The following is a 22056-nucleotide window of genomic DNA, read 5'->3' on the forward strand; positions in this document are numbered from 1 at the left end:
CTCACTGCCTACGGCATAACTGATACAGTGCGCCTAGGCCTACTGTTAAACACCTGAAAAATATTAAGCTGCTGTTTTCTTTTCATGACGAGCACTAGGCCTACGTTTGAATGATTTATGACTGAATGGAACGTTGCGTTTTTAAGCGCCAGAACTGCTTATCATGTCGTGTGACAAAGTTTACACCAACCATCATCTTCTAATGTAGGCCTATCCTTGTGTTGAGATGTCTTTGCCCTAGGCTATCATTTGTGCGTGAAGCATGTTTCAATTAAGACAGTACACAAGCTAGTTTTATTGTTGTATTGAATGATTTCATGAATGAATTGTACGCACAGTGCGTAGGCTACAGGATTACAGCTGGCGGCGCCACTGACCAAGGCCACAGTAGCCTGTGAACCTCTGATTTTCAAAGGGGAATCACGACCAACGCAGGGGGCAACTCTTCTCTTCAATTTCCCTTCCAAATTACTTTTTATTGTCTGAAGACATCTATCGCAAGAATCTAACATTCTAAGCAACATCAAAGCAAATGCAAGATAACCAAAGTGCAGTCGGTTCTCCCGCCATGGTTTTGGAAATCACACACCTGCTGCATCTGAAGGCCCACGCATAATAAGGCCTACGCCTATCACACTACACGCAAATTTTCACCTCGTTTTCAGACACACGTTGCGGCAAAAAGACGTCTCTTTTTTTTTTTTTTTGTCGGGTCGGGTAAGTTTCGGGTAGTTAATCAGTGCATATTGAGGGTCGAGTGGGTGCAGATTGACTCTCTTGACGGGTCGGGTGGGTGCGGATGTTAAAAAACCTTAACCGGCGCAACACTACTGTTGAGCATATTGTAATGCAGCGTTGAATGGATGAATAGCTTACATAAGGGTACCCCGCACTTTTCAAAACACACTCAAGCTTATGGTTATTGTCCCCACCACTTCTAAAAACAAACTGACGCCCTTGAATCTAAATCTGGGCGTTTCTTATGTATACAACTCTTGCAGCATTCTGCCACTGACTACATCTTTTTATCTCCGACTTCACCTTTTCATCTACGTGCACCCGATGGCTGTATTAAAGTGCGTATGTCAGGTTAAAAAACATTTTTGACAAATGAAGGGACATGAAGCAAGATAGTAGTCAGTAGTGATTTTTCTTGAAAAATCAACTTTAAATACAATAGAACAATATTTACAGTTATTTTTATAACTGAATTTATCAACATTCCAGGAAACATTCCAGACACATTGATGACCTCATAAGAGGGAGTCCAGCAAAGTTGGTCAATTAAAACACATGGGATAAGGGATCATAAAGTAGGTTTTTTTACACTGATGAGGCCAAAAACATGACTTCATTCCAGTATGTCATGCTAGTCTACTACCTGCCTGACATAAAAATATCCTGATACCTTTTTTCTTTACTGGCAACCATCATTGATCTTAAAATGTGATGAAGAGGATATGGATAAGTAGCAATGCTTGAAAATGCCAGTTGTGTCACTTGCCACCACATATAGGCCATTATATAGCCTAAACTAAGTAGAATCAGTAAGCAACTCATTAGTCTGTGTTCAGCCAACCATGGGCATATGCTTTTCTTTAGAGACCTGACTATAATACCATCAGTGTATATGTGCTACCACACATTTGCTCTTTATATATATACATCTGCTTATCAACTAATGTTAGCTATCGACAGACTATTAATTTGCTTACTGATTCTACTTAACTTGTTGTATATGAAAGCCTATGTTATGGCAAATGACACAACTGCCATTTCTAAGCCATGATACATACTAATAGTGATCTGATCCTACTCACACCCCTAATCAATTTCTCACTGATGATTTGATGGCCATTTGTAGCCTATTCGTCTTTACTTTGTCCCTGCCAGTCAGGCTCATGCTTATGAACCACTGGTATGTCATAGAAAACATTTTTGGCCTTATCAGTGTAAAAGAAAATGCAGTTAAAACCCATTCTCCCCTATGCTCAACTTTGCTGGACTCCCTCTTATGAGGTCATCACTGTGTCTGGAATGTTCATAAATTCAGTTATAAAAATGACTGTAAATATTGTTCTATTGCATTTAAAGTTGTTTTTTCAAGAAAAATCACTACTCACTACTATCTTGCTTCATGTCCCTTCATTTGTCAAAACATTTTTTTAACCTGACATACGCACTTTAAGGTCGAGCGCCACGACAAGGTGAAACAGTTCTAAATACATATACGTTAGGTTACACAGAACGTTTCAAATTGACATTACAGTATCACATTTGTAGGATTGTTACCGAACGTTCTGTAGGCCAAAATCAAAACACTGGTGCGTTCTCAAGACTACCAGACGCGAGCCTCTTCTGGGTTGCCAGATGTAATTAACACTTAGCTAATAACGTTAGTTGACCTGCAGCTGCTTTAACGTTTCTCCAACCATGACCCAGCTACACCTTACGGAAACAGTGAAAACAAAAAATACCTCTCTAAACAACGTGACATATTTAGCTGAAGTTAGCGATGCAGATGCAGTAGTAGCGATGCAGTTTAGCCTAGGCTACCTGTCGTGGAGAAATATGGCCAGCTCTGCGTCAGACTTGATATTCTTTGTTTGACGAAGACGTCGCCATATCAGCAAGCTCCTCCAATGTCCACTTAATTTGTTTCTTGTTTTAATTTTGGAAATGTGCCTGACTCTCGTAGGCGTTCATGACTACACTGACAGCAAGTTGACAGTTGGCCTTTGCTAATTTGGCAACACAAATAGGAGGACTCGCCAGCCCATTATTAAATGCGCTATTCTAGAATTAATCATTCAAAACATAAACGAAAATTCCAAGAGATTCCGTCCCGTAACTCATTTTTTTTCATGGGTTTTAAGGGGTTTTACAGGTTATAGGGCTATAATGTTGTCAAATAAGCCATTACTTCAATTCATCGTGTTTCCTTACTATCTGACAACATGGTGTTCATTTTTGGAATGGTTACCATTTATTTTCCATTATTTCCTACATACTGGACCTTTAATATGCTGATACGGCTTTATGTTTTTCCCCATTACAGTATCACATGGTGGCATATTTCCCGATATTACCTTATCCATGAGGCTACATTGGGAATAAATAGGGAAAACCCTGTTATAATCACCCACTTTGGATATTGGAGCCTACCGACTGTGCATCTTCAGTTTTAACTTGATGTGAAGTCATAATCCCATAGCCTACTTTGTTTGAATCTGTCCATTTCTTTCCAACTTTACCGAAGTCATCCATACATTTGCACAGACGCCTGCACTATTGTCGAGCAGCATCAATATTTTCCTGTCTCTGATTAGTTTGTAGTGGAAGCTGGTATTGTTATGCCAGTCTCTCTACTGTATTTGAAACTGCAACTGCAGGTCAGTCTACAGCTCCGTTAGCATAGATAAATTGATATTATTAAAAGCAGCTGTCATTGAAACTTTCTTTCTCAACAGTGAGTTTTAAGGCAATTATTTGTTGGGCTTTTTTACCATTTTACTGTAGGCCGTTCGCTATTCAGTTCACCATGCTTACGTTTTCAAAATCAAAGACTGGTTTTATGTTCTTTCTGGATTTAAATGGCATTCAGAAGGTCAATGAGAAAGTCCATGTTCCACTTTTTCATATCAACCTAAATTAACGAGGTGGTGGATCAGTCTAGTTCTATTTTAAATAAATCACGCCTCTTTCATAAGGCCGCCTTGCTTTCAAACTTGCACGATGTGGGAGAATGCGCATAACTGAAAAGTGCGTAACTGAATCGCTATTTACGTGCAAATGGGAGAATTCGCCCCTAAGTGAATTAATTATTTGCAATGCCTGTCTGTCAGAGTTGCCACGATGAAGAGGATGAAGATGGTGAGGAAGTGAAAAGTTTTGAAGTAGGTGATATCATGTACCATTCCCTGTGTATTGCTAATGTCTCATTGCCAAGAATTGCAACTTAAATATTTTTGAAAACTATTTTCTTCACCATAGAATTGGGAGACAATACGTATAAGTATATATACTCTTTTGATCCCATGAGGGAAATTTGGTCTCTGCATTTATCCCAATTTATCCCACACAGTGAACACACAGTGAGGTGAAGCACACACTAACCCGGAGCAGTGAGCTGCCTGCTACAGCGGCGCTCGAGGAGCAGTGAGGGGTTAGGTGCCTTGCTCAAGGGCACTTCAGTCATGGATGTGGGCATGGGAGAGCAGTGCTCAACCACTTCCCCCACCCACATTTTTCCTACTGGTCGGGGAACCGGCAACCCTTCGGTTACAAACCAGTAGGCCATGGCTGCCCCTCAGTTCCAACCAGGACACTTAAATTTAGATTTATGTTTCTCAGAAATTGAACAATTGTTGCAGAAGTAATGATGGAATGATTCATTGTGTTTGGTGGGCTATGTTTAAGAAATAGGTTTAAATATTGTTGGTGGCCATTTGTACTCTGATTTTAATGAACATGGGATAGTTTCCAGACAGCCTTGAAACATAGCCTTCATATTCATCTGACTAGTGAAAGCTATTTGCAGAGGTTTGAAGTAATGAAGTACAAATACCCAAGTACTGTACTTGAGTTGCATTGTCAGGTATCTATAATTTCTGACAACTTTTTACTTCCCTACATTTAAACAGAAATATCTACGACGGAGTATTAGGGCCACACATGAAGAAAAACAATATTTTTGCCATGGCGAGATTAAACTCGACATGTTGACTTTAAAGTCGCCATGTCGACATTAAACTCAACATTTCGAGAATAAAGTTGAAATATCATACTTTAATCTCGACGTGTTGACTTTAAAGTCGCATGCCGACATTAAACTCGAAATACAGTTTAAAACATAGCCTAGGCCTACAGTTTAAGCTTTGTAGCCTACACTAACACACAATATGTGACATAAATGTAATAGGCCTACTTCAAATAGGTGTTATTTCAGATAGATTGCTACTGTAGATTGCAGATATTCAGATAGATTCCGTCTTGTCTGTTAACTGCTCATTGCAGTCATCGTGAAGCGCTGTATCTTGTGGTTCCATGTATCTTGTGGTTCCATCTCGAAATTCCATGCACTATGCCATTTATATAGCTAGAATAATAAATGTTTCCAATGATATAATGTTTCTACAAAATGTTATTTTACTCTGTTTTACGTGGGTAAGGCCACCGCACATCCAAATAACTGCCCTTCATGACCCACACAGGCCGTCACTCTCCATAGGTATGATGGCAAAACTCATTTTTCTAAAACTGCTTTTCCATGTCTTACCTGCAATAAATATAGGAGGCTACAAACACAGATATATGTGCATTTACTTAGAATACATGGGGTTGCCTGGTCGGGAGGACAGCTTCATTCGTCCCTCCATAGACATTCAGCAATAGGCTGTTTTGCGTCCATTACAAACAAACATGCAATGTGAAAGTCTGCGATTGGGGAGAGCACTTAGTATGCCTAGTCTAGTGCATAAGCATGAAGTTGAACCTTTAGAGGAAAAACACTCTTTAATAATAGGCCTACAATAAATAAATAAACCGCTAATGACGTTTACTTTTGACCATCGCATTTATCGCCTGTAACCCCGTGATAAAAGGACCTAGGACTGTATTTGGCTGAGCAACGGAGGTTAAATTCTATGTTTTGTCAACATGATGTAGACCTAATCATTGTTGCACTCGAAGAAAACTGGAATGTTTCATTTGTCCTCCTTTTCAATCGTCCAGAGCTGTCGTTCTCTCTCCAAACTAACTTTATTGTCAAAATGTTGAGTTTAATGTCGACATGGCAAAAATATGTTTTTCTTCATGTGTGGCCCTAATACTCAGTCGTAAATATCTGTATGTTGTACTGCTTACTTTTTCAAAATAGGTGTGTTACTTTTGTTTTAATGGATTTGATGCATCATTGATTATTTTTATTTCACATCATTGCATGCCTTCCCAAAATCAAGGCCGATGTCAACCTAAATGGATGGTCCATGTTCATTTTCCACCTGTTCGTATCTCCATCAGGAAAAAGAGATGGAAAAGCAGAAACTACTTTACCAACAGGCCCGACTACATGACCGAGGTGCTGCGGAGATGGTCCTTCAAACTATCAGTGCGAGTAAAGGTATCAGTGGCAGCAGGAGTCCATAGTTAATTAGTTAATAGATGTTAAATTGTATATTCAACCTACTCCATATACTGTATCAACAGAATGGGAAAACCGCTTGTACCTTGGCTTTGTTAAATAATGAGAGTTTGTCCACAAAGTTTCCGTGAACTATAAACATGGTCGTTTCCTCCTTTATATGCAAATATCAGACTTGAAAGCAAGTGTAATATCAGAGAGTGGATTGTGAGAATTGTTACACCCCTAGCTCTAACGCTAACATGATAAACTTAATTACTTCATGGAACAAGCTTCCAGCAAACAGTGAAAGGAAAGTACACTTGAGAGGTTCGGACATCCTGTCTCATAGAAGAAACCACAGTGGTGTGTTTGAAATTTGAAAGATTATTGAATCTTGCTATCACCTTTTTGTGCACTGTGATATTTAAAGGTTATGACCTTAATTTAATGAATGGCATTGTATATTTTATCAATTCAGTTCTTCCAAAGACAGGTGACAAGTGTAGAACCTGACTGTGAGCAGCTGATTTTGACTATATTGTGCATGTGCATTTGTTCTTCAGGGGAGATGGGACCAATGGTTGCATCCACATTAAAGCTGGGGATTGCCGGACTAAATGGAGGAAATTCCACTGTGCAACAGGTATCTGATCTGGAGTCATGTGTCTACAATGCTGTATATTATGCATACAATGCAATGAATGGAGTCTACTTTTTTAAACCCACAAACGTAATGACTTCTCAAAAGTAATAAAAAATCACAAACATACAAATTTGCAGTAGAAATATTATAGTCCCACTATCATATAACTTCCCAAAAAATAAATAACATGACGCATGTTTAACATTTTCGGATGTTTGCAGGGAGTTTGTGGGAGGATAAAGCAATATTGTATTACAACCCAAAATCAGAAAAAGGACATTGTGTAAAATGCAAATATAAACAGAATGTGATAATATACAAATCTTGTGAACCCATATTTAGCCTTGGACTGGTCAGATTAAAAGGCCATCTTAAACATACCTGCCAACACTCCCGTTTTTCCCCGGGTTTCTCCCATTCCCCTCCCATTTTGTTATTTCTCCCAGAAAACTAGCCTACTTCACAACTAGCTGTAGCTAAATTGTTAGGGAAGAAATGTTGTGATTAACACATAACATAAACTGTTATTGAGTGAAAGGAAAGGAAAGGAAACTTTTGTCCTCGAAACATAATCTGACAGCAGCTTTGGAGTTTTGGAGGTGGTGGATACATAACTGGCATGCGTATCTGTAAGGTAAAAAAAGCAATGACCGAAAAGCAACAACCAAAATGCCCCCCCCCCCCCACCCCCAGTTTAAAACAATCGTTATTTAAATATCATGCCCCTATGTTCTTGATTTAGAGGTCACGCCTTTATATAATTTACAACATGGAGGGGCATTATATTAGCCTGGAAGCCAGTCCAAATTTACCCTGTCCACAAAATGTGGGTTCGGGAAATCTTGCGTACACAAGTTGAGCCTCTGCTCACGTCCAAATTCATAAATGGCAAGTTTTGCATATGAATGACTTAAGTGGTCATAATTTCAGAAAAGTAATCCATTTGTGTACATAGAAGACATCTTAGATATTTTACAACCCCCTGGAAAATGTGAGTGAAAATGAACGTATAGTGTTGAGTATATTGTGTTGGGAAATAACATGTTTGTTGGAGGTCATGATTGCACTTTTTCAATGTAATCTAGACGCACCCTAGCAGCTAGTCTAGCAACTCTCCATTGGCTCGTGAGCTGGAAAAATTTAACTTTGATAGGGCCAATCACATCGTGTATAGAGTCATTAGGCGGGCTTAACATAATAATTGATGGCAGAGTTGAAACAGTTCGGCGTGAATTCCCTGCTACTTGAAAACAAAGAAGGTGGATTTTGGCGAACAGCGTGACACGAGTTAAGCTTTTTTTAAGTTGCCAAAAGTTTGAACTAGCCAACTAGCTCCGCTGGTGGGAAAACGCATGGGCGTTGTAGCGCTATCCTATTGCGTGCAGAGGGAATTTGAAAGACAACCGATTATCCCGCCCCTCGATTCTCCAGACCCTACATTTTAATATGGGTCTGGCTCGTCAGGCTAATATACGTATGTTATGATGTTGGTAAAGTGGTAAGTTATTACATTTCTGGGTGTAACATACCCAAATAACCCTCAAATGACGTTCACCCATGCAATCAGCATTCAGTCAACTTTTTAGTTAATTATGCTATAATGCCTGTTTTCCTCTCCTTTTTAGAAAATGCTGGACTATCTGAAAGATAAGAAAGATGTGGGTTTTTTTCAGAGTCTGGCAGGTCTCATGCAGTACTGCAGGTAAGACACCTATCCCTACCTGTGCTTTAAAGATCATGAAAGTTCAATGAAAGCGAACACAGTGTCCTCAGCATCTTTACCTCTGTACCCTTTCCTCTTCCCCTTCTCCCCCAGTGTTCTAGATCTCAATGCATTCGAGAGACAAAACAAAGCTGAAGGCTTGGGTATGGTGACTGAGGAAGGCTCAGGTACTTTTTTTAGGCTCAAGGAAAAAGTTTTATGGGCCCATTTTTCTTTGCAGATTCAATAATAAGAAAATGAAAATATTTTTTTGGTATGAAAATGGATATGTTAACAACATTGTAACAATTGTTTGAATTCAACATTCATTAACAAGTGAATACATCACTGAGAGTCAAGGTAAAACACATGGAAACACATTAATGATTAATTAAGTTTATTTTTTATGTCCCAAGGCTAAAGCATATTATTTTATTTATGTTCATTTTTAACATAAATAAACCCAGCTGAAGTGGGTTTAAGTCAAATTCTTTGACCGTTGTATAGCATTTGTGTTCTGACACCTTTTTCATTTTTCTGATTTATTTGTTATTTTTATCAATATGTATTTTCTAATTTCTGTGTTGTCCACGTTCATTATTTTTTTGCGTCAATGACGCATGTATTTTAATTCATGTTTCACTCGCTACTGGATGCATTTTTGTTCTGTAATTTCCCTTTTCTGTCCTCATTTTGTCAGACAGAGGTCAGATTACATAACCTGCTATGATGGATCTTGTTTTTGCACTGTTTTGTTTTTGGTTGTTTCACTTAAATTTATCTGTAAAAGAAAAAATGGCAAGGGTTCAATGACAAAAAAGACATTTCTGCACTGTCAGTAAACCATTTCACATACAGTAAGCAACTAAAAATATAATCGTACACAGAACATAACCCTGCAAGTTTCCTTGTTTCAATTTTGTGTTTGGTTATCAACAATTTTCACTATATTTAAATGGAAATATTACTTATTTTTATTTGCTAATATCCAGAGGCTGGTGCACCATGAAGCTTGTTATCTGAAATTTTAAATGTCAAAAGATGAAGATTAAGTAATTATACTCAACTTCCAGAGAACAATGCCTGCCTATCTAATTTGTAATTTGCATTATAGCCTATTTATTTAGAGCAGGGACAACACATATTAATAAACATTAAAATATAAATATGTAAGATCTAAGAAATGACCTTCATTATAGTGTCTTTGATAGTCAAGAGTTTTGAACAGTCAGCTTCCTGCCATGCTCACATCCTGCTTTATTTAGTTGATATACCCATTTTAGATTTAGTGGTCCTTTTTCAAAACAAAAAAGATGCACATTTATGAGCTGCTTGTTCCAGGAATGCTTCTTAAAATTGAGAAATTTGCCATTGTTTTTGGATGTTGTATTTTCGTGGGATTAGTATAACCTCCCAGCCTCTATTTGAATTGAGCTTCAACAAGTTAATTGAACTGAATTGAATATAAATTGAATGTATATTGAATTAATTCAGTTTGCTCACCTTGTAGAGGTATCCTAGTACTTGTTATAGTTCATTTGTTTATGTATGTGTTGATCTAGTGTAACACTCAAATACATCGCAAATGATCCATCGGAATCAAGCAACACATAAACTATTTTGTTCTACAATTTGTGTGTATGGAAGATGAGAGAAGGCATGATCAAAATGCCCTTGTGTTATTCTAGTCCCACGTTGCAGCAAAAGTGAGCAAAAATTACCAGACAAATGGGCAAAGTTTTAGGCCCTGCCTCTGTTGCTTTTGTTTCTAAACAGCCCACTCTTTTTTGTCATTACACCCATTTCAGCATTGTAGTCAAAGCTATTGATGATGATTTTTGATGATTTGGAATTTCTGAACAATTCTTTTTGAATTCTCACTTTTTTCTTTTCTTTCTTTTCCCTCCCTTTTTCCTTTGATTTTAACGTATGTCTCTCCCCCCCCCCCTCCTCAGTCATCACTCATGAGCGTGGTAATTATGACTTACGCCATTTCCTGTGATTTCGCTCTTGTCCTTTGTGTCAGCGCTGTCCAGGTCCTGAGTCCTTAACAAATCCTTACCTATCTTGCTACTTTCTGATGCATAGCCTGTGCTGATTCCACCCTTGTCTGTATAATCAAGCCGAGCTTGTGGAGTTGTTATGTAGCATACATTAGACTATGACATTAGAGTTGTACATAAGTCATCCTATTTTTGCTCTCCCCTCTCAGGATTTGCACAGTATCTGGCACACTAGATGTACATGTAAGAACAGTGAAGCTGTTGAAGTCTCCCATCCTCAAGTGTTTTGCAGTTGGCTGGGTGTAATGTTGTTTTCTTGTTGTTTTGTCTTTTTGAAGGCCTTGTGGTGTACTCTTTTCTCTGTAGTCTCTTGTTGTATTTTTAAACTCTGATCGTGGCTTGGAAATGGCTGCGCTAATGTGAAGGGGTTGGCCAATAGCACATCAGCAAACCCCTCAATACCTCTCCAGAGGTCCAGCTGTTGACTATGTGTTTTGTGATGTAGTCACTGTGTACTCTGTTTTATTGTCTCTTCCTTTGGTTGGATGTGCTGAATTGTTTTATATCAATATGTGGTATTCATTTGTTTTTCCCCATCCCTGGAAATCAATATTGTGTTCTATTTCTAATCGTTGTGTTTTCCCATTGTTTCCATATTTCTGTTCAGTAAGACCATTCACAGATTACAGTATTTAAGAATATAAACATAGTTTCTCAGAACAGTAATGACATTTAAAGTTATCAATTTCTTAATGCTTTCCAAGGCTTAGCTTTGTTTAAAATGTACAGGCAAATCAGAGGAAAGGGTAAGGACAATGAATGTAAGACTTGAAGAATGAGATTTAAGTAGAAGACAGAAGTAATTTCTTTTCTACTAAACATTTCATACATAGTTGTGTAGTGTGTCATAGACAGTGTACATATTCAAATTGGGGTAGTACCGTATTTTCCGGACTATAAGTCGCTCCTGAGTATAAGTCGCATTAGTCAAAAAATGCGTCATGAACAGGAAAAAACATATATAAGTCGCACCGGACTATAAGTGGCATTTATTTAGAAATGTATTTCACAAAATCCAAAACCAAAAACAGAGACTATGTAACTGGATTATTGAGGCCAAAAAGATTAATGTTAATGAAGACGAATGTGAAGTGAATGTGGAGTGAAGGCAGCCAAGAGGAGGGCAGGAAGGTCATTGCAAAGCAAAAGATTCACTGAAAGAAAATACCATGTGGTACACCAAAATGTATCTAAAATGTGGAGAATACAATGCAATCAAGCATTTTGGGCGATGTGGAGTCACAGGCTGGCAGCAGATTAAATGCTCAAAAGAGAGAAAAATATGCAGTTTTAGACGTGACTGAAGCAAGCCAGGCGATAGGCCTATAGGCCCGATGGTAATTGTAAAGCAATTTACAAAAGATTCACTGAACAAAAATGCTGATATGATACATGAAAATTTTGCTAAAAATGTGGAGAATGCAATCAAGCATTTTGGGCGATGTGGAGTCACAAGCTGGCAGCAGATTAAATGCTCACGATAGAGAAAAAGACTGTTTTAAAAGGACGTGACCGAAGCTGAGGCAAGCCAGGCAATAGGCATATAGGCCCGACGGTAATTGTAAAGCAATTTACAAAAGATTCACTGAACAAAAATGCTTATATGGTACATGAAAATGTAGCTAAAAATGTGGAGAATGCAATGCAATCAAGCATTTTGGACGATGTGGAGAGACAAGCCGGCAGCAGATTAAATGCTCGAGAGAGAAAAATATGCGGTTTTAAAAGGACGTGCAGACCGAAGCTGCAGCAAGCAAGTGATATTTAGAAATTTATTTCACAAAATCCAAGACTAAGAACAGACAGACTATGTAACTGAACACATTGAGGCCAAAAATATTGAGAATTCTACAGGGAATCTTGAAGATGAAGGAGTGAATAGTGGCAAGAGGCAAGCCGAAGGCTGCTGACAAGTGCCCGACGCTATTGTAAAGCAATTTACAAAAGATTCACTGAACAAAAATGCTGATGTGGTACATGAAATTTTAGCTAAAAATGTGGAGAATGCAATGCAATCAAGCATTTTGGACGATATAGCGTATTGGCACAAGCTGGCAGCAGAACAAATGCTCGCTGAGAGAGCGAGAGAAAAAAAGATGCGCATTTAAAACCAGGGCCTAAATTTCAGCGCAGGATTGCGCATAAATTATAAAGTATTGAGCATACTAATAAAAGTCCCGCAACGCTAGCCATCATAATGCGAGAAATTCCCACACATTTTACAGCGCTGTCTGACGTTAATCTAATAATGTGACCGACTCTGACTTCAATTGAACCCCATGCAGAGACACACACACGTGCGCAGGACCACTTTGGGGGTGCCTCTCTCTCTTTGCTCTCTCTCTCTCTCTCTCTCAGCAGGATTTGTCACCGCTAAAGTCAAATTATTATAGCCTATTACGTGCTTCTACATCAACCGCTATCGTCAGGAAAGGAAAACAAACGTTTAGCGATCAGGAACCGCAAACACAGAAGCATGACAGCCTATAATATAACGCGAGAGAACATGGATGTGTTCTCCATTTGAGGAACGTTATAATCGATTGCGGACGTGAACAGACAGCTACAGACACGGAGCGCATAGGCCTACTTTCACTTCCTGTGCGTATTCACGTGAAAGATAATTAGTAGCAAAACAGCGATCAAATATTACATGGCAGTGAGTTTTGTTTTCAAATGTTTTCATGCATGTCCAGATAACGGGTGAGGAATGTTTAGGGGACAGACTATCGTGAATCCTGAATTTATGGCTGGGCAAAGCACAGCACCTTTAGGCCTATTTGGACCATGGCTTGTAGCCTATTCGAGTCAGCTATAGGCCTTCATTTCTTGCGTTTTACTGTGAGACATAGGCCTATACTTTTCGTTTGGAGCAGCATACCGGTAGGCTATCAATGGCATTGGGTCACTATTAAGTTTCATGTATGAAAGTGTGTCGGGATGTTCATCCGCTTATTGCGAGATAAGGCATCCGCTTTCATTCATTCATTCATTCATGGAACGTGTGCTGTGCTGCAAGGGAAACCTTATTCCGTATAGCCAAAGAGGTCTAAGATAGCCTAAATTTAGTTATTTTTTAAATTATGCATGATTTACTTTTTTATAAAATTCATAGGCTGATGCCTGGCAGCAACAATTGTGTTTAAATGTAGGTTAACCTGGGGCTGCGTGCTACTGGTAGCTTGAGAGCAATATGTTGGAGACTCATGGTGTAGGACAATGACTTCATTGGCAACAATATTAAACCAACCAACAACATAAATTATTAAGAAGAGCTATTTTATGAGTTAAATTTAAACAAAATTATACTGGCTTTTATTTGTCCAAATCTGAGGCCCAGCTATAAATAGAATCCCGGCAGTAATTTGAGGATTTAAGTATGCACGTGTGTTTCAAGACTTGTGCATTTGAGAGCGCTCTCTCAAGGCTGTAGACGATAATGTTTCATGTAGGGTTCATGTCAGTTAATATAAATTAACATTTAAAAACATGTTCAATTATATATTTTTTTTCATATATAAGTCGCACCTGACTATAAGTCGCAGGACCAGCCAAACTATGAAAAAAAGTGCGACTTATAGTCCGGAAAATACGGTAATAATTTACACAGTAGGATGCTTATTACTCCTCTTAAACTTTAGGTAAAATAACATACATGTATTTTTATATAACATTATATTTTGGGGTATAGTGGATCCCCCATTCAATCCAGGAGTCTTCTGATGGATATTGACACATCAGTTTGTGATTGTGACCGTCAGGTCCTGGATTTTAGTCTGCATGAACACTGGGAAAATCTTTGTGAAATACATTTAGTAAGATATTTCAGATGGAGGGTAATCTGAATCCACAGTGGAAAGACCACAGACAGTATAAGGGCATGCTTTCAGGCATATTTATTGACATGTGCATTTGTATGTCATTGTAAATTGAAAAAGAAGTTGTGAAACTGATGGTTAATTGTTGTCAATCATAATACAGGAGAGAAGGTGATGCAAGATGATGAGTTCACCTGTGACCTCTTTCGCTTCTTGCAACTTCTCTGTGAAGGACATAACTCAGGTAGGTCACATGAGGAAAGTTTAATTATGGTAAGCATAATTATGTAGCATAATTGCCCCTGTTGCAACTGTTTGTTCTATCATTTTGGCAAGTAGTGCTTTCACAATGCAAATATATCCAATTCATTTGTTTTGATTATATGCTCCAGATTTCCAGAATTATCTGAGAACACAGACAGGAAACAACACAACTGTCAACATCATTATATCTACAGTTGACTACCTCCTCAGAGTCCAGGCCAGTTTAAGATATTAAGGCTTTCTTTTAAGCTATTTAGCAGTTGTGTCAGTGTTTTAATGTAATGTAAACACTTGCTGTTTGGTCTGGTCTGCAGGAGTCCATCAGTGATTTCTATTGGTATTATTCTGGGAAAGATGTCATTGATGAACAGGGGCAACGCAATTTCTCCAAAGCTATCAATGTAGCAAAGCAAGTCTTCAACACACTGACGGAGTATATACAGGTAAATATACATTTAGTTCTGTTATGTCTATTTTATGCTTTCAAATTAAATAAGTACACATTTTAATTATTTATTTCAAAGGGCCCATGCACAGGAAATCAGCAGAGTCTAGCACATAGTCGCTTATGGGATGCAGTGGTTGGCTTCCTGCATGTGTTTGCTCATATGCAGATGAAGTTGTCTCAGGTGTGCCACAATGCGAACACAAAGTCACCCATTATCTTATTTCACTACTACTTGAATGTAGCTAAGCCTTTTCAGCTCATGAATCGTTTGTGATTTGCAGGATTCTAGCCAAATTGATTTGCTGAAGGAGTTAATGGATCTACAAAAAGACATGGTTGTGATGTTGCTGTCCATGTTGGAAGGTGGCATTTTGAATAACTTACTCGTAACATGATTCATTTTGATGTTTTGTTTTTTACAGTATATATTTTAAACAGTGTATGTTATTGTAAAGGATTGTGTATCTGTCATGTTGTGTCATCCTACTCTTGTTTTGGCAGGCAATGTTGTGAATGGGACCATTGGTAAACAGATGGTGGACATGCTGGTGGAATCTTCCAACAATGTGGAGATGATACTGAAGTTCTTTGACATGTTCCTCAAGCTTAAGGACCTAACGTCCTCTGATGCTTTCAAAGAATATGACCCTGATGGGAAAGGGGTTATCTCAAAGCGAGATTTCCATAAAGCAATGGAGAGTCACAAACACTACACACAATCTGAAACAGACTTCCTGCTCTCCTGTGTAGAGACAGATGAGAATGAGACTCTTGACTATGAGGAGTTTGTGGAAAGGTTCCATGAACCAGCAAAAGACATTGGTTTTAATGTGGCTGTACTACTAACCAACCTTTCTGAGCATATGCCACATGATTCACGCCTTCAGACTTTCTTGGAGTTGGCTGAGAGTGTACTTAATTACTTCCAGCCTTTCTTGGGCCGCATTGAGATCATGGGTAGTGCCAAGCGTATCGAACGTGTCTACTTTGAAATTAGTGAGTCTAGCCGCACGCAGTGGGAGAAGCCACAGGTAAAAGAGTCCAAACGACAGTTTATCTTTGATGTTGTCAACGAAGGTGGTGAGAAGGAAAAGATGGAGCTTTTTGTCAATTTCTGTGAAGACACCATTTTTGAGATGCAGCTTGCAGCACAAATGTCAGATGCTAGTGAGCGCTTGGCCAGCAAGGAGGACACAGAGCGTGGAGAAAAACCTGAGGTGGAGAGCCCTGAGATGGGCTTCTTCTCCGTTACTACTGTAAGGACAGCCCTTCTAGCTCTACGCTATAATGTTATAGTGTTAATGAAAGTGCTTTCCATGAAGAGCCTGAAGAAACAGGTGAAGAGGGCCAAGAAAATGACATTGCAGGACATGGTGATGGCACTGGCAGCCTTTTACTGGAGTGTGCTGATTGGACTTCTGCATTTTGCATTTAGCGTCTCACGTGGGTTCTTCCGTATTATATACAATACCTTCCTTGGGGGTAATCTGTTGGAAGGTGCCAAGACCATGAAAATGTCTGAGCTCATAACCAGCATGCCTGACCCAACACACGAGGAGGTGCGTGGGGAGGTTGAAGAAGGTGGGGAAAATAAATCAATGGAGAAGCCCTTGACAAAGGAGGACTTAGCCGACCTCACTATTGCTACAGATGAAACAGAACTTCTCTCAGACATCTTTGGCTTAGATTTACGAAGAGAAGGGGGACAGTACAAGATAATGCCTCACAATCCAAATGCCAGCCTGACTGATTTATTAAATGCCCCAATACCTCCTCCTAGTCCCTCCCCTGAGCTTAGAAGACAACATCAGGTACTTGATAAATCTTCATTAATTATCTATAGCTGTTTTTTTTAATATTGGGATTTTTTTTTATTATGATTATTATTTTACAAATTATTCTTGTTACCATTCTGTTTCATCTTATTGTCCACTAGAATGTTGGGAATTAGAAAATGCCCCATGGCATTAAAGGAAAATTCCAGTATTTAGCACTTTGAGTCCCATTTCTGGTTTGTTTTCGATGAACTAGAGTGGTGGACACCGAAATTTTGACGATTGGTCCCGTCTCGACTTTTCTGACTCGTTTTGAATCGCCTTTGACTACTCATAGTGGCTGCCAACAGGCATGCTCAAACATGTCCTAAAACAACCCTTAATGTTCGTTTTCCTAGGGTTAGAAAACTGTGCAACTCACCGAGTGGATTTTTCATGAAATGTTTGCCAGTGATGTTTTTTTTGATGTCTTGTGCACTTTAGGTTAAAGAAGACAAAGGAGGAACAGAAGACAGTAAGCCAGAGCAAGCAGCGTATGTTCTCATCAATCTGTTAATCTGACTATTTAAACAGCCTATTTAAAAGAATATGTCTTTCTGGATCATTCTTTCTGGGTCATGGGATATTCACATTATTTGTTTCAGAGGAGAACGTGTGGAGAAAGTAGAAGATAAGGAACAGCTAAAGCCAAAGCAGAGGATCAGACAAATCCATATCTCCAAATCTGATGAGCCAGACCTGCAGGAATCTGCATTCTGCAAAAAAATCATTGTTTACCAGAGGAAGCTTCTTGTAAGATCACACTAATGGCATTACATTTACATTTATTATTGTGGCAAATCATTTTATTCAAAGTGACTTATGAATAAGGTACAATACAAACAAGATTGCTGTTGCTAAGTACCGGTAATAAACATGCAATTGTAACCGTCTAATTATCCACTCTGATAGGATAAACAGTTTATTTAAGTCAAAAACAACTACCGGTACTGAAATCAATAATACATTGTATGTTTATTACTGAAAATAAATGAGAACTAGTATCTACCGGTAAGTAGGCCATTTAAGAGTGGGAAACTATTCAAATTATACAGCACATAGAGGGGGGGGTTTACAAGGGCTGTAATGTCTGGTCACATCCAGGCTGTGCAAATAACTATAATTATGACCACCGCGCAGCGAAGCTAGCCTGGCTAACGCCAGACCTCATCTCATTGAGATGGGGTCTGGGAACTACACATTCATTTTCTCGTATTTGAGACGTGGTTTACGAATGCCCAGAGCCGTTTATTGCGCCTTACGAATGTCTATCAAATGAGTCTGTACGTAGCCCATAACCGCTTCGGTGTGTCGTCATCGTCTTGCTGTGCCCCCCTCCGTTCTGTGATTGGTTCCTTCGTTGAGGTGAAAATCGGGTCCATGGAATCCAGACTGCCTAGCAGCGTGAATAAAATTGCACGTGTAAGGCAGCATGGGGAAACCCTGGCTACAGCGAAGCGGCAGTCATATAGGTCATATAAGTCAGAGTTTTTTTTCTTCCGGATTCTTTTGTTTTCTTCAGTAATTTTGTGTCAACGATTCCCAGGACACTGAAAGACCAGGGTGCACGAAACGGGGTGCACGAACCATTGTTTTTCATTTTGATCCGTCCCACTCATTACCACTCATACCTCTCAGATAGCCACTCATTACTCACACAGGTGTCTCTGGATGACATGGTCAAAACTGCACAAAATTGGAGGTCATTATGACAAAGTTTCGTGGAATTTTGTTCATGCGGGGGCCATACAATAAATTTATATACTGTATGTGTACATTTAGTGACTACACTACGCATGCACACACACACGCACTCATGAACACATGCAAGCACATACATAAAGATACATGCGCACACATGCAGACAAACACACGCACACACAGGTACGCACACACACACACACACACATAAACACACATGCACACACACACACAAATAAAGACACACGCACACACATACACAGAGTAGACATTCAGGCATACGCACATGCACACAAGCACAGACTTACACGCACACACACAAGCACACACACACATGAACACAAACACGCACACACACATTTATGCATGCACACACATTCACACACAAACATGCGCACGCACATAAAAACACACACGCATGCAATCAGGCACACACACATATAAACACACACACACATAAACACACATGCACACACACAAGCACACGCACGCACACACACACACACACACATAAACACAAACACGCACACATGCACAAACACACACACAAGCACACACACAAGCACACACACAAGCACACGCACAGACACACACATGCATGCACGCACACACATTCACATGCACATAAAAACACACACATGCATGCAATCAGGCACACACACATATAAACACACACACACACACACACCCACTCACAAGCGAACACACACACAGACGCATAAAACACACATGCAGGCAAGCAGACACACGTACACACACACACACACACACACCATTACCCCCCCCCCCACACACACACACACACACACACACACACACTCACAAGGGAAAACACACACACAGAGAAGCACACATATACACAAAAGCAAACGCACACATGCACACACTCATTTACATACACAAAAGTTTCAAGTGTAGGGGATGGAGTAGGAGATGGAGACAAATTGACAAGCGTGATTTATTTTTGCGGAGAGAATGTGCAGAACAGAGCGGCAGTCATATTTTGTACCGCTTTGTGGCATATCTAGTTCAGTAAAGCCCTGTGGTTATCAGCTGAGGTGCACTAAACACCTCAAGATCAAGATACATATCACACAGCTGCCAGATAGGAAAAAAGCATGCTTCGATGCACCTGTGTACAGCTAAGCTGTGTTTACGTCTACATTATCGAAATACCTGAAAATACCTGAATACAGAAGCAGATAGGGATGGAGGGATATCTGACCTATTAACTGTCCTGTGTTGTGCAACAGGTAGCAATTTTCTTGGGCTGTTAACAGTTACAGTTGCACATATTCTTTTTAATAGACCTTGATCTGACACGTTGAGTCACAGGAACACAAAACACATTGCTACCGAAGCTAGTTATCGGGACAGGTCAGACTAATTTAACAGCATGTATCTTGACCCTTTGTAGAACTACTTTGCCAGGAACTTCTACAACATGAGGATGTTGGCATTGTTTGTGGCCTTTGCTATCAACTTTATCCTTCTCTTCTATAAGGTACTTCTTAAGTTTGTCATAGATAAAAGATTGAATTTCATAATAATGCTGTTATATTGACCTGATTGAAAGTACCATAGTAGATATGTTTTTGAAGTATTTGTATATACATTATCATGATTATAGAACATATTGAGAATGACCTGTTATAGTGTAGCCTAGTGCAATGATACTAGATGATGCTGTAGTATTTCCTAAATTCCTTTAAATGTATTTCAGCAAAAGTAATGTTAAATGCTCTTGCCTATTCTTGTTGGTAGGTGTCTACATCTTCAGCTGTGATGGAGGAGAAGGAGGTCTTTAGAAGCCCAGTAGATGCAGGCCTTCACTGGAATCCTCTGGGTGCTACCCCTGACCGCACCATGACTGTGCATTTTGTCCTTGAGGAAAGTAGTGGCTATATGGAGCCTACTCTGCGCATCCTTGCCATCCTGCACACAGTCATCTCGTTCTGCTGCATCATAGGGTACTACTGCCTGAAGGTTGGTGTCTAAACAATACTTTTGTAGGCCCTACTATTAAACTAATAAATTAGATAAAATAAAATAAAATATTAAGAACAGGGACAGAGTGGCAGTTTAGTTTTGTAATAGTGTTTGAGGATTCATGGCAACATGCAGGTATGAGTTGCAACTACATTATGCTCCATGTTCTGCCACAGGTATAGTTTTTTCCAGATCGGTGTGTTTGTGGTATTGTGTCAAGTCCATTATGACTATTTGCTCAATACAATCTATACCCAGGTTCCCTTGGTGATCTTCAAGCGTGAAAAAGAGGTGGCTAGAAAGCTGGAGTTTGATGGCCTGTATATTACTGAGCAGCCCTCAGAGGATGACATCAAAGGCCAGTGGGATAGGCTGGTCATCAATACTCAGTGAGTGTGATATACCACCTGCAAATATAAACTCTTTTTGAAAAGATCCTCTGGAAGGTATCTGGAAGCTTATCTGTTTGGACTCCTAAAACATTCAAACTTTTTCAGCCCAAATCACCTGGATTTAATAGAAACCAAAACTTCACAAAAATGTTCCTGGCACACTAGTTTTAACAGCCATCATGTCAAAATGACACCTACACTCTTGCCCACTAGATGGTAGCCCTAAGCCACTGATTGTGTTCACATTCTCAATTCTAAATGCTGACTGCTGAACAGTGGGAGCAACAATGTGTGCATTACAGTTTCAATTACTTAGACACAAGTGACCCTGCTGTTCAATGACGTCCACTGGCTACCCTTAGCCGCCCACATCAAATTCAAGTCACTAATGCTGTGTGTGACTAAGTGATGGCTGGGTCTGCCCCACCTACATAAATTCTCTCATAAAGGCTTAGAAAGGTTACCCCTCAGCTACTGCACTCCTCCTAGGAACGTCGTCTGGCACTGCCACCCCTACACATACGGCAATCCAGCCCATTTTCTTATTTGTAATCTCCCCGATGGTGACACCAGAGCAGGATCATCCTTCTCTATCTTTAAGAAGCTCTTGAAGACCCCACTCTTCCAAGGACACCTCCTCTCCTAACACTTCTAACACACCTAATATGCACTTCCCTCTCTTCTCTCCTCTACCTCCTTCTTCTATCACTTCTACTAGCACACTATGACTAGTGCTTATAATGTCTGCACTCCTACCTTGTAGTTTGACTGATGCAGTAGTTATTCCTACCTAAAATCTCCTCTGCACTGTAGCTTGAGTAATATTCCTCTTTCTGTAAGTTGCTTTGGAAAAAGCATACAGTATGCTAAATGAATAAATGTAATGTAATGTTATTTAGCAGATCCAAAGTGACTTACAAAAAATTGTGATGATGGCAATGTAACTATAGCTACATAGCTACAATAACTATGGTTATATTTTAAAATGTATGACTGAAACAAATTGATTTGACAAATGCCCTTCAAACTGTTAGTTAAGTCAAAACAGCACTAAGAAGGTAATTCCACCACTGAGGAGCCATGAAAGAAAATACTGCA

General features: G+C 39.4%; 1 protein-coding gene across 1 annotated transcript in view; it reads left to right on the forward strand.

Annotated features, from left to right (window-relative positions):
* The window catches only part of ryr2a (ryanodine receptor 2a (cardiac)), a 142614-nt gene that overhangs the window by 111527 nt on the left and 9031 nt on the right, over nt 1–22056 (forward strand). The window contains exons 79-95 of the mRNA XM_076298837.1: nt 3846–3896; nt 6022–6121; nt 6688–6767; nt 8393–8469; nt 8584–8657; nt 10425–10442; nt 14514–14594; nt 14743–14831; nt 14929–15057; nt 15139–15243; nt 15344–15425; nt 15564–16873; nt 17321–17370; nt 17482–17629; nt 19995–20081; nt 20342–20563; nt 20825–20955. Coding sequence (XP_076154952.1) covers nt 3846–3896; nt 6022–6121; nt 6688–6767; nt 8393–8469; nt 8584–8657; nt 10425–10442; nt 14514–14594; nt 14743–14831; nt 14929–15057; nt 15139–15243; nt 15344–15425; nt 15564–16873; nt 17321–17370; nt 17482–17629; nt 19995–20081; nt 20342–20563; nt 20825–20955 — 2834 coding nt within the window. The remainder of the gene's footprint in view (nt 1–3845; nt 3897–6021; nt 6122–6687; nt 6768–8392; nt 8470–8583; nt 8658–10424; nt 10443–14513; nt 14595–14742; nt 14832–14928; nt 15058–15138; nt 15244–15343; nt 15426–15563; nt 16874–17320; nt 17371–17481; nt 17630–19994; nt 20082–20341; nt 20564–20824; nt 20956–22056) is intronic.

Source organism: Alosa pseudoharengus, unplaced genomic scaffold (genome assembly GCF_046254945.1).
Source record: "Alosa pseudoharengus isolate Yale_2024_CS ecotype anadromous, Long Island Sound unplaced genomic scaffold, YU_APseudo_1.1 YU_APseudo_1.1_scf_21, whole genome shotgun sequence".
Lineage (NCBI taxonomy): Eukaryota > Metazoa > Chordata > Actinopteri > Clupeiformes > Clupeidae > Alosa > Alosa pseudoharengus.